Here is a 14,429-nt window from a genome sequence, read left to right on the forward strand (position 1 = left end):
TACTGGAAAAATAATAGAAGCGTTGCTGAAGGAAAGGATAGTGAATTTTTTAGAATAAAATGGATTACAAGATCCAAGACAGCATGGCTTTACTAAACGTAAATCATACCAAACAAATCTGATAGAATTCTTTGACTGGGCGACCAGAGAACTGGATTGAGTTAGTGTGATAGATGTAATTTACTTAGATTTCAGCAAAGCCTTTGACACGGTTTCTCATAAGAGGCTCTTGAATAAATCTGACAGGATGAAGTTAGGGCCCAAAGTGGTGAACTGGATTAGAAATTAGTTGACAGACACCAGAGGGTGGTGGTTAATGGAATTCGTTCAGAGGAAGGAAAGATGAGTAATGGAGTACCTCAAAGATCGTTGTTGGGGCCAATTCTGTTCAATATGTTTGTGAGTGACATTGCTGAAGGGTTAGAAGGTAAAGTTTGCCTTTTTGAGGATGATATCAAGATTTGTAACAGAGTGGACACCTCAGAGGGAGCAGAACACATGAAAAAGGGTCTGCAAAAGTTAGACGAATGGTCTAATGTTTGGCAGCTAACATTAATGTGAAGAAGTGCAGATGCACTTGAGGAGTAGAAATTTGAAGGAGCTATATGTGCTGAGAGGTGAAAGACTGATATGTAAAGGTGGGGAGAGGGACCTTAGGTTAATAGTGTCTGAGGATTTGAAGGCAACGAAACAGTGTGACAAGGCAGTGCCTGTAGTCAGAAGGATGCTGGATTATAAAGAAAGAGGCAAAATCATCAGAAGAAAGGAGGTGTTGATGCTCCTGTACAAGTCATTGGTGAGGCCTCACCTGGAGTACTATGTTCAGTTTTGGAGGCTATATCTGGCTAAGGATATAAAGAGACTTGAAATGTTCCAGAGAAAAGTGACAAAAATGGTATGGGGCTTACCCCAAAAGATGTACAAGAAGAGATTGGAAGACCTGAATATGTATACTCTAGAGGAGAAGAGGGACAGGGTAGGTATAATACAAACGTTTAAATACAGTACTTAAAAGGTATTAATACAGAACCAAATCTTTTCCAGAGGGCATATATTGAAGTTACGGGTTGGTAGACTTAAGAGTAATGTTAGGAAATTATTTTTCATGGTGAGGGTAGGGGATACCTGGAATGCCCCCTGAGGGAGGTGATGGAGAGCAAAACAGCGACAGAATTCATAAAAGTGTGGGATGATCACAGAGAATCTCTAATCAGAAAGTAAAGGGTATAAATTGAAGAACTTGGCCCAGAATTAGACAGACTTGCACGATCTGTGTATCGTATATGACTATACAGTGTGGGATGGGCTGGGGAGGGCTTTGACGGTAACTACAATAATTTGGAATGGCTTAGAAAGGCTGAGGTGAGCTTGGACGGCAACTCCAGTAGTTGGAACCTTACAGTGCCAGTCAGACTTCTATGGCAGAAATATCACAGACAATATAGACAATACAATTTAATCATAAATTTTGAATGAAGGTACTATTGGGCAGATTGGATGGACCAGTCAGGTCTTCATCGGCCGTCATTTACTCTGTATGTTGTTATGTAGATATATTTTCTAATGAATATCTGACTCAAGTAATGCAGATAAGTTCTACTGGGTATCTGGATACGATTATTCAGAAAACTTACCCACTTGCTGTGCTTTTGAATATAGAACTAGGGATTTATATGACTTCAGAAAAAATGTATGCCATAGTTTTAGAGAGTAGTAATATTTCTGTAAAACTATTAGCTTTTTTTATTTTTTAGCTAAAGAATGTGTCAAATTGACCAATGAGACATCGATAGCAGGAATAGAGGCCACAGATACCTTTCAGCTGGGTTTACAGTTATGTAGAAAACAATGTAAAGTATGAGGTTCCAATCTTCCTCTTTGGTCCACACAAATAGACTCATGCTTCATCTTGTCTGCACTGGCACAGAAGACAGCAGTGCCCATAGAAATCCTCTCAGAGAGAAAGAGCATTAGTGAAAGGGTAGAGCAGCTACAGGGACTGGAAGTACACACCGTATCCCCATGTTATTGCTTTTATTACCAAGTTCCCAGAGAGAGAAAAGCATGAAAGAACAGCGGTAGGAAAATAGAACACCTCTGAGAAGGAAAAAGGGAAAATTCTGAACAGAGGCCCAGAGAGGAAAGAAATGATGGAAACGAGAACCTGAGGAGAAATACAAAGTGATAAAGAGAAGATCTTGAGGCACAAGCAGGAGAAGACCCTAAAAAGAAGAAAGGACTGGAAAGAGGGGAGGGCTAAAGGGAGATTAGAGGAATGGTGTATGAGACATTTGCAAATCAACAAGTTTGTGTAATACACATCACCCTCCATATTCACGGGTTTGGAACATGTGACTTTAGTTATTTGCGGTTTTCGTCTGGGTGACCCACCCCCACCTTACGGACCACTCCACTTACTTTTTAAAACCTGGTGGTGTAGCAGTGAAGCAGGGCATGAGCAATCTTCCTACGCTCCTGCCCCGTGCAGAACTGGGAACAAAAATGGCTGCCATTGAGTTCCTGTGGTCTTGTTTGAACACACTAGTAGCAAAAATGAGTGGAATTGTCCAATCAGAAAGGTGCACAAATAAAAGTGTCTTTCAACTCATCTGATTGATCTTTATTCATCCAAAGTTACTCGACCCGACATGTTCATGTTTCGGCCCTAAGGCCTGCGTCAGGAGTCTACAAGTCATATAAAACATTAATGAAGCATATGAACATACATGAAAATATGGTAATTATAAAAACAAGCATCAAAATGTAAATACAGGAATAAACATAAAAAACAGCAATTTACTTCCATAAAGAATTAAAATATAAATATAAAATCCATGGGTACAAAAAATACATATTTTTTAATAAATATAACTCATATCATACATATAAAAATACGAAAAATACAAATTATGTTATTTTATACTAATATGACATATATAAATCACAATATTCAGTAATAATAAAACCTTCTCGACAGAGACCATGGTAAATAATAAATATAAGACTTGTGTAAAAAATATAAGACTTGTGTAAAAAATATATTTAAGAAAATATATATATATATAATGGCGATTAAAGAAATCAGTATATATAAACAACCAGGACAAAATGATGAAGAATAAAAAATGTAATATATATGTAGGGATAACAAATATATATATGTGAATATAAAGATAGCACAAGGACAACTATGATATTATATTATTTTGGTGGGATGGTTATAAAGCAACTAAAAGGATAATTCTCTGAAATGTATAAGGACAGCTACAGTACCTTGAAGATCTTTGGGTATATGAACAAAAATGTAAACCACTTGAAATGCCGTTTATGTCTAAAAAAACATGAAGTAAAAGAATTAAAAAGTAGCTAAAACCGAATAGACAAGAAAAAACGCTGTGAAGATCACGGAACAAGTCAAAAAGGAGGAAGTGCACAAAAGATGAGAAGAACCCCGGAAGATGCATACTAATCAAAAAACTTTCAAAAAGAGAGGAAGTGCATAAAAAGGTTTGAAGAGACCCCTGGAAGAGCCACACTAATCGTAGAGTTTACCGAGTCAACATAGTGTCACAAGCTTACAAAAAATGAAACACTCAATCTCAAAAATGCGCTCGAAACAGAAGAGAATACATAAAACCATAAAAAATAAAATATATATAAAAAATATATATAAAAATATATAAAATAGAGCACCAAGCAATGAGAGTAAAAACAATAAAAAAGAATTTCAGGGCTTACCAAAACGCCGTCGTGTCGCGAACTTGCAGTAAAGTAAAACTCGAAAAGTAAGTAGGTCGCAAAATGCTGTGCTTAAAAAGAAAAAACGCATGAAACGTAATGACATCATCTAAAACTGAAAAGAGGGCTGGAACGCATAAATGAACATAAGATATAAAGGAATAAAAACTCGGATAAAATGTGCCATAAAAAATAATAAAAATAAAGAAATAAAATGTATATATTGAACAAAAAAAGAAAAACAAAGTGCTATGCACAAATAAAAAAATCGCAGAAAACGTGATGACATCATCTCATACTTAGAAAAAAGGCTTAAAATATCTAAATAACCATAATGAATAAAAAAATATAAAAAATAGAAAATAATAAAAAAATAAAAAACCAGGATATAATATATAGTTAAAAATGTAAATATCATGTTAATAAAAAATATATATATATATGGCATATATATAATGGGAAACATGAAAGCTCACATACAAGATCTCAGATCTAAATCATTATTTAGACCATATGGACTAATAGTATTATAATTATAGATCAAACGCTGTTCCTCCCTTACAAGAAAATTATCGAGATTACCTCCTCTCCATTTAGTTTTAATAACTCTCAGAATACAGAATTTTAAATCGGCAATACAGTGTCCTTTATCATACCAATGTTCAACAATCGGCGCAGACTGTACATTTCTGCTGATGCAACTCCTATGTTCAATTAGTCTTGTTTTCATCATACGTTTTGTTTTACCAATATACCATTTTTTACAAGGACAAATGATAGCATAGATAACTTGTGATGTTTGGCAATCACTATATTCCTTTAAATTAATTTTGATTCCGGTGACTGGATGTTCATAACTCACTACCGTCATGCTATGCTTACATACAGAACAATGTCCGCAAGGTATATGTCCAACCGGAACATTGCTAATAGATGGGAATTCTGGTAAAGCAGATGGTACTAAAATATCTCTCAGATTTCTATTTCTGGAGTATGCTATTACAGGATATTGCTAACCTTTACGTGGCAAATTTTGAGGAAGTTTTTTTACAGACACATCCCTTTGAGAATAATGTAGTTTTATATAAAAGATATATCGATGACGTGTTTATATTATGGAGAGGGACAAGTGAAGAACTTACCAGATTTCATCAGTGGTTAAACACTTGTGATGAGAATTTGAGATTCAAAATGGAATACAATAAAGAATCTATTTCTTTTCTAGATATAAAAATTTTTTAAACTATCTATGGATTAAAAACTACCATCTATAGGAAAGACACTGATAGGAATTCCTACCTACATTTTACGAGTTTCCATAATAGGAGTCTTAAAAAAAACCTTCCTTTTTCACAATTTTTAAGATTACGTAGACTGTGCACAGATATTGAAGAATTTGAAAAACAAGCTCCACTAATGCGCAATAACTTTATAGCCAGAGGGTATCCGAAAGAGTGTGTTGATGAGTGTTACCGGAAAGCACAAATGAAACATAGAGACGAACTACTACATCAAGTTGCTGTTAGATCAAAACCAGAATTGGTTTGTACTCTTAGGTTTTCATTCCTTTCCAGGGATATACAAAATATCATTAGAAAAAACTGGGATATTTTACAACCTCATGATTGCTTTGAAAAAATTGAACCTGTAATAGCATACTCCAGAAATAGAAATCTGAGAGATATTTTAGTACCTTCTGCTTTACCAGAATTCCCATCTATTAGCAATGTTCCGGTTGGACATATACCTTGCGGACATTGTTCTGTATGTAAGCATAGCATGACGGTAGTGAGTTATGAACATCCAGTCACCGGAATCAAAATTGATTTAAAGGAATATAGTGATTGCCAAACATCACAAGTTATCTATGCTATCATTTGTCCTTGTAAAAAATGGTATATTGGTAAAACAAAACGTATGATGAAAACAAGACTAATTGAACATAGGAGTTGCATCAGCAGAAATGTACAGTCTGCGCCGATTGTTGAACATTGGTATGATAAAGGACACTGTATTGCCGATTTAAAATTCTTTATTCTGAGAGTTATTAAAACTAATTGGAGAGGAGGTAATCTCGATAATTTTCTTGTAAGGGAGGAACAGCGTTTGATCTATAATTATAATACTATTAGTCCATATGGTCTAAATAATGATTTAGATCGGAGATCTTGTATGTGAGCTTTCATGTTTCCCATTATATATATGCCATATATATATATATTTTTTTTTATTAACATGATATTTACATTTTTAACTATATATTATATCCTGGTTTTTTATTTTTTTATTATTTTATATTTTATATTTTTTATATTATTTTTTATATTTTTTTATTCATTATGGTTATTTAGATATTTTAAGCCTTTTTTCTAAGTATGAGATGATATCATCACGTTTTCAGCGATTTTTTTATTTGTGCACTGCACTTTGTTTTTCTTTTTTTGTTCAATATATACATTTTATTTCTTTATTTTTATTATTTTTTATGGCACATTTTATCCGAGTTTTTATTCCTTTATATCTTATGTTCATTTATGCGTTCCAGCCCTCTTTTCAGTTTTAGATGATGTCATTACGTTTCATGCATTTTTTCTTTTTAAGCACAGCATTTTGCGACCTACTTACTTTTCGAGTTTTACTTTACTGCAAGTTCACGACACGACGGCGTTTTGGTAAGCCCTGAAATTCTTTTTTATTGTTTTTACTCTCATTGCTTGGTGCTCTATTTTATATATTTTTATATATATTTTTTATATATATTTTATTTTTTATGGTTTTATGTATTCTCTTCTGTTTCGAGCGCATTTTTGAGATTGAGTGTTTCATTTTTTGTAAGCTTGTGACACTATGTTGACTCGGTAAACTCTACGATTAGTGTGGCTCTTCCAGGGGTCTCTTCAAACCTTTTTATGCACTTCCTCTCTTTTTGAAAGTTTTTTGATTAGTATGCATCTTCCGGGGTTCTTCTCATCTTTTGTGCACTTCCTCCTTTTTGACTTGTTACGTGATCTTCACGGAGTTTTTTCTTGTCTATTCGGTTTTAGCTACTTTTTAATTCTTTTACTTCATGTTTTTTTAGACATAAACGGCATTTCAAGTGGTTTACATTTTTGTTCATATACCCAAAGATCTTCAAGGTACTGTAGCTGTCCTTATACATTTCAGAGAATTATCCTTTTAGTTGCTTTATAACCATCCCACCAAAATAATATAATATCATAGTTGTCCTTGTGCTATCTTTATATTCACATATATATATTTGTTATCCCTACATATATATTACATTTTTTATTCTTCATCATTTTGTCCTGGTTGTTTATATATACTGATTGCTTTAATCGCCATTATATATATATATATTTTCTTAAATATATTTTTTACACAAGTCTTATATTTTTTACACAAGTCTTATATTTATTATTTACCATGGTCTCTGTCGAGAAGGTTTTATTATTACTGAATATTGTGATTTATATATGTCATATTAGTATAAAATAACATAATTTGTATTTTTCGTATTTTTATATGTATGATATGAGTTATATTTATTAAAAAATATGTATTTTTTGTACCCATGGATTTTATATTTATATTTTAATTCTTTATGGAAGTAAATTGCTATTTTTTATGTTTATTCCTGTATTTACATTTTGATGCTTGTTTTTATAATTACCATATTTTCATGTATGTTCATATGCTTCATTAATGTTTTATATGACTTGTAGACTCCTGACGCAGGCCTTAGGGCCGAAACATGTACATGTCGGGTCGAGTAACTTTGGATGAATAAAGATCAATCAGATGAGTTGAAAGACACTTTTATTTGTGCACCTTTCTGATTGGACAATTCCACTCATTTTTGCTACTTTGTCCTTTGTGGATTTGTTTCCCCTGTCATTTGCGCTTGTTTGAACACACAACAGACATTTTTGTTCCCGGCTCTGCACAGGGCAGGAGCGTAAGAAGACCGCCAGGCTTTATAAAGTAAGTACAGGGGTGGATCAGAGTCAGCCCTAAAGTTGTGATTTTTTTTGTATTCATGGGCCAGCTTTGTCCCTAACTCCCGCGAATATGGAGGGGAATGTGTATATGCTCATTCATATAACAAATTTATTGTAATTACAACACACCTTTCCTTCATCCATTGGATTGTCACTAATATGGACAACGGGTCCTGGATGGGATTTGGATGACCTGAAAAAAAAAGTATATTTTATTAAGATCACTAAGGAAAACTTGTCAGAACACTGCTTAAACCAAAAATTTTAAACTCACTATGTTTTAAAGCACAAATGATATACATTAAGCTACCTACCACTGAGATATAAGTCAATAGCAGCAAGACATTCTGAAACTTACTCCTCTGCCTCATTTGTCCAGTTTTATCCTAGGACAATAGTATAGCATAGCAATTCTCAGCTCAGTCCTTAGGACACAGCCAGCCAAGTCTGTTCTTTAAAAATATCTAAAATGAATTTGCATAAAAGAATTGCAAATACTGTACTTCCTCCACTACTGCAAATCTATGTTAAGCATATATATTGTGGATAACCTGGAAACTTAACTGGCTGGGTGTGTTGTGAGGACTGCATCGAGAATCTGACTGTTAGATCTTAATCATCCACAGTATGAGTTTTGGACATACAAGCAAGTAACGAAGAGAAACGTCACGAACAGATATTTACAACTCCAATTTTCAGTGCAAGCAAGAGAGGTAAGGGTTTTTAGATTAATCAAACAAAACAAGATGTTCCTAACCAAATACCAGTATATGCAAGCATCACTCATTATTCCCAGTGGTTATCCTGAATTTCAGGCTTGACTGGGGGTTCTTGAATCTTGGAGTTAAGATTCAGAGGAACAAAGGAAAATGCATCATACAAAATGCACAGAGCAAATTAAAAAAAAAAAAAAATAAAAAGCCACCACTAAAGTTTATGTATTTTGTAAAAGTTAATTATTGAAACTTTAAAACTTTAGCTATATGAAACATAGAGAGTTCCTAAAAAAATCATGGACAAGGAATTCTCCAGAGGGAGTCCAACAGTTGGGTGGCTCCTCTACCCTTTCAGACACCCAGAACATGACTTCCCAACTACAGGGAGCAAGTTTTATCTCGCTTTAGTTCACTGCAGAAGACCCTGTGAAAGAAACCAGAGACAAAACAGTACTTCATCATATTCATGCAGAACCAGCTCCACCACTGAAAGATAATGAAGGATGTTGGCACTTATTTATCTTTTGGCATGTACTATCCACAAAAACCAGGCCAGATCAGGATTGTGTTTGACTCCAGTGCTCAATTCCAAGGAGTCTCACTCAACAATGTGCTGTTTTATGGGCCTGACATGATCAACAACTTACTAAGAGTCCTGACTCACTTCAGGAAAGAACCTATCGCCGATGGATTACAAAGAAATGTATATTGGTACCAGATCCTGGTATGTGTCACATAAGGAAAACTTGTATTGAAAAATCTTGCATTGTAACTATGGCAAATCTAACCCGTAAACTGTCTATATGCGTCAAGATAGGATAAAACTTTTCCTGGAAATGATGCACTGTAAGGATAATTATGACAAATTGTAACCTGTAAACTATATATTATATATCATATATTAGTATTAGACCCCTATTATGTGTCAAGTTAGGATAAAAACTTGTATCATACATTTGTACTGAAATTATGGCAAATCCAATGGAAACTGTAACCTGTTAATTGTATATTATGTTATGTTTAACCTGTAACCCATTCCGAGCTCGTTGGAAAAAATGGTATAGAAAACAAATTAAATAAATAAACAACCATAGGCAGCCGAGATCAACCAAAGTTCTCTCCTGCATCTTCCTTCTTTAGCATCCATCAAGTGAACTGTGGAATAAGAGGTTTTAGTATGTCCAAGCTAATAATAGAACTCTAAAACTCAGTCCCTTTTTGCTGTGCTTACCATAGCTTTAGTTAAAATGGCCTATATACGATGCACTATAACTTTGTATTTGTTTTTGTTGAATCTGTTTCACAGGATCTTAACTTTAGTACATAAATGCTGCTCTACAGTAAATGCTTTAATTCCTTACACTGAGGCTTTTCAGCACTTGTGCTACTCATGGAGCTGGTGTAAACATGTGTACCTATATTCCAGAGATACCTGGGTAATGAACAATCTTCTATAAGTTATGTGCATAAAATGTATATGCCCTATCCAGACTCGATCCATATGTAGGCCCATCTGCAAACTGCACACTATCAGAACTATGTATATACAAGTCTCCCTTTAATTTTGTGGGGGTTAGAGGCACAGCTCCCTCGTGAATATTAAAAAATTGTGAATAACTTTAGGGCCCCCACCCTAACTCCCTCTCGCCTCCTAGACCCCTCCACAGACCCCTCCTAGACCGTCTTTAAAATTACCTTTAAAGCTCTGGTGGTCTAGCGGTGAAGTTGGACAGGAGCGATCTTCCTACAATCCTGCCCTGTGCAGATCCACTATAAAGGATGGCTGCCTCAAGTTTCCTCAGCATTCTCATGAGACCGTGGGAATTCACAAAACTGACGTGGAAACTTGCGGCAGCTATTTTGATAGTGGATCTGCACAGGACCGGAGTATAGGACGATTGTTCCTGCCCTGCTTCACTGCTACACCACCAGGGATTTAAAGTTAAGCTGTGGAGGTGGGAGGGAGGTTGCTTGTTTGGAGACTCGCAAATAACCGAATTTGTGAATCCCAACACACTACAGGCTATGGACTCATAGCTTCCTTTCCCCACAGCAGCCTGAAGAGATCAGGAGGGTGGTGATACTGGTGAAGATAGAAACACACAGAGAAATGGTTCTGAAATCCAGACCCATCCCCACCCGGTCATTTCCTAGGGATGGATATAAAGAAAAAAAATGGCACCAGTACTCAAGTTCTCCATCTTCATCACTGTTGTTTTCTTGTGCTGTTGTGCTGTGAAGGATTTTGTTCTTCTCTTGTTTTTGTGACAGTTCTTAAATAGACATGTTTACAGTGTCTGACCACATCGTTGAAACTATTGTCCAAGTAATGTTATAATCATCATTCAATCAGGAAACTTATTCCCTCTTCTATTAAACTGCGCTAGCAGTTTTTAGCGCAGAGAGCCGCGCTGAATGACCTGCGCTTCCCCCGACGCTCATAGGAACTCTATGAGCATTGGAAGCAGCGCAGTTCAATAGAAGAGGCCCTTAGTTCTATAAAATGGAATATTTTAGTAATTATATTTTATTTTTCATTTCATTTTATATTTTCTTTCCACATACTGCAGAGCAAGTTGGCTAACGGTAAAAATATACAAACTCGCATAACCTGTGAAATAACATCCTCATCAATACCCATCTAAGCAGGCAGATTTTAATGTATTTTCTACAGTGGAATGATTAAATGCCATATGATCACATTCGTGCTGTACATTGTAAGTTTGCTGAATGAATTTAATGTTGAAATGAATACAATTGTGCAATAAAGACAAAAAAATCTTTTAGTTATACCTTCTTTAAAATCAATTAATACAAATGCGTTCCAACAACTTTGCTGTTACTGCCCCTACTCTATGGAACTCGTTATCTCTCCATTTGCGTTACGAATCCGATCTAAAACAATTTAAAGCAAAATTAAAAACATTTCTATTCCAAGATGCTTTTGGACAACAATTGTCCTTTTAAGGGCAGAATTTAAAAATTAATATGCAAACTATAGTTATTTTTTACCCAACCTATCGTGTTATCCTTTTTTGTTTCACCTTTCCTATAATAATTGTAGTTCTTCCCTGCTATCCCATTGTGAGTAGTCTGTATGTCTAATAAAATTGTTTGTTACGATTGGATGCTAGTTAGTATCCCTTGTTCTTATACGTTTTTAAGCAATTTTATAATTTGTTTTAATGTAATTTTATATTGTTAACCGCTTAGAAACACTTATAAGCGGTCAAAAAATATTTTAAGAAACTTGAAACTAAACAGATGACAGTATCTATCGACTGTATGAAATATCAAACCCAATGTAGAAAACCAAAACGTCATGAGAAGTTGGATGGATTGAACCATTGTAATATGACCATATTGTTTTAAGTATAAACAGATTGCTGTCTGCCCCTGTAGCCTGTGCAAAACCTTTATATTATGTTTGTTCTTTTCTGTAATCTTTTCTGGAGGTTTAATTTGGATTGTTTTCAGTGGTTTGTGATTTATTTTATGTATGTTTTATTGCTATAAACTGTTTAGTTATTAGACAGTACAGTATATACATTTTTAAATAAATAAATAAATATGTGAGGGTCTTGGTAAAATAATATCCTTTACTGCTAAGAAAGAAATTTCTCTAAAAAAAAAAAAAAGGTAGGTAAATCCAAGACAAGCGCAGAGAAGAAAGTCTTAAAAAAAAAATCAAAAGCAGAGTTTAGCTAAGAATAAGGAGCTAGAAGGGGAAAGATTCAAAGCGAGATGCATCATAAAGCAAGTAATCAAATAGAGCCATTTTTATACATATGTGCCCATCTATACGTGAAAAAGAATTATTATAAAATTCTGATTGGTACAGAAGTATATGCAGACATAATGATGCAATAAAACAAATCTAGGAGACATAAAAGCAGATCCGTAAAGAATCAAAGAAGTCTGTCACTTCACAGAAGTTTATTCTCCACATAAAATAAGTATAAATTAATAATATACGTACATAAAATACTAAATCCAGAAAAGGAAGGGCAGGATCCAAGATGGCCACTGCTAGATTACTGCAGTGAAGATGCCTCTGATTGTCAGCTTTACCTCGAATAAACATGCTGAAAAGACGGGGAAGGAATGCTGGTGGTGCCTCCTGGCAATCGATAGCCTCTTCAATTACCATAGATGACTTTCTGTGACACCTACAGCAGGAACAAGACGCGTCGGGGACTCACCCGCCTGGAACGCCGCCGGGGAGTAGTGCGGCGGTGAATACCTTAGGGCTTGATGTCACCTTAAGCCCCGCAGCCACCGCGGGACCAGAGTGCACCCGAAGAGGAAGAGTGCACCCGAGGAGGAAGCACTCTCATCTCGAGAGGCCAGCATGTCAGAGGGCTCATTGACAGAAACATCTCAGAGTGATTTGCTCACTCTACCATGACCTGCGACTGGGACAACTAAGGCTAAGGAAGAACAAGACTTCACTGAGGTAAACCAATCGTTAGAACAACCTCTAACCACACAAGCATACCTCTTTTCAGTGACTAAACCCCCAGAAGTCACCCTAGAAGCTTTGTGGGACTTGGTGGTGAATTTGGGTAATTGTTTAAATCCCCAAATAAAGAATTTGGACAGAGAAATTAAAGAACAGAAAGGAGAAATAAATTCCCTAAAACAAGATACATCTCTGTTAAAAGCAGATATACAGAAGATAGATAATGAATTAATATCAGCAAAAAATAATCAAGACCAATTGGTTAAAGACAATATAATTATGAGGAGGAAATTGGAAGCTCTAGAGAATAATAGTCGAGCTAATAATTTGAGGATCATAAATTTTCCTAAGATCTTATCAATTTCTCCCTGAGAAATTGTGAAGCGATATTTTATAGAGATTTTACAAATACCTGAAAGTTCTCTACCTCCTCTCACAAGGGCTTATTATCTTCCTATTAAATCCCAAGTGGGGAAAAAAGAAAAGGTTGGGAAATCTCAGCACGATCCATTGGACATTTCAGTTATACTGGAACAATTGGATAGAGAAGTGGCTACTCCAGCCACCCTCTTGCTGTCTGTGGCTTTGGCCCCAGACTAGGATTGGATCCTAAAACCTTTCTTCAAATACAGATCCAAGGACTTCCTGGGATACCATATCCAGATATTCCTTGATGTCTCCAAAGAGACTCAAAAAAGAAGAAGAGAATTTCTAATTTTGAAACCTGGAGTTACTCAAATAGGGGTTTTTTTCTTTTTGAGATATCCATGCAAATGTGTAGTCAGATACCGTTCTTTGAAATATGTTTTTGTAGACCCATCTCATTTGATAAGTTTTCTCTCAATGAAACATCTTGAGAATGGAATAACAACTGTGCCTAATAAGGATTAATTCTCTGTGCTGCAATAGTTAAGAACATAAGAAGTTGCCTCCGCTGAGTCAGACCAGAGGTCCATCTCGCCCAGCGGTCCGCTCCCGCGGCGGCCCATTGCCTGAACAGTGGTCTCTGACTAATTTTACAAATTACCTCTAATCCTATCCCTATAACCTTACCTCTACTCTTATTTGTACCCCTCAATCCCTTTGTCCTCCAGGTACCTGTCCAGACCTTCTTTGAAGCTCTGTAGCGTGCTTCTGCTTATCACATCTTCCGGTAGCGCGTTCCATGTGTCCACCGCCCTCTGGGTGGAAAAGAACTTCCTGGCATTTGTTCTACACCTTTCCCCTCTCAATTTCTCCGAGTGCCCCCTTGTACTTGTGGTTCCCCATAGTTTGAAAAATCTGTCCCTGTCCACTTTTTCTATGCCCTTCATGATCTTGAAGGGCTTTCTTTGATAAATATGTGAGCTTAACCTCTCTACTCTTTAAGTCTTGGATCCGTGATTAGAGGACTAGTGTGTGATCAAGTGAGCTTGTTTTTTGTTTTTATTTTAATAATTTGATTTATCTTTCAAGTTTTGAAAGTAATTTAAGTTAATATGTCTTTGATTACACTTTTCTGTACAAGATGTT

At 35.5% G+C, this 14,429-nt stretch overlaps 1 protein-coding gene across 11 annotated transcripts in view; it reads right to left on the minus strand.

The window, feature by feature from the left end:
- Window positions 1–14,429, minus strand: part of STXBP5 (syntaxin binding protein 5) — a 904,657-nt gene that overhangs the window by 517,142 nt on the left and 373,086 nt on the right. For all 11 annotated transcript variants that reach the window (XM_033939585.1, XM_033939588.1, XM_033939587.1 and 8 more), the window contains exon 6: window positions 7,869–7,932. In XM_033939585.1, coding sequence (XP_033795476.1) covers window positions 7,869–7,932 — 64 coding nt within the window. The remainder of the gene's footprint in view (window positions 1–7,868; window positions 7,933–14,429) is intronic.

This window comes from Geotrypetes seraphini, chromosome 3, assembly GCF_902459505.1.
Source record: "Geotrypetes seraphini chromosome 3, aGeoSer1.1, whole genome shotgun sequence".
NCBI classification, from domain to species: Eukaryota; Metazoa; Chordata; class Amphibia; order Gymnophiona; family Dermophiidae; genus Geotrypetes; species Geotrypetes seraphini.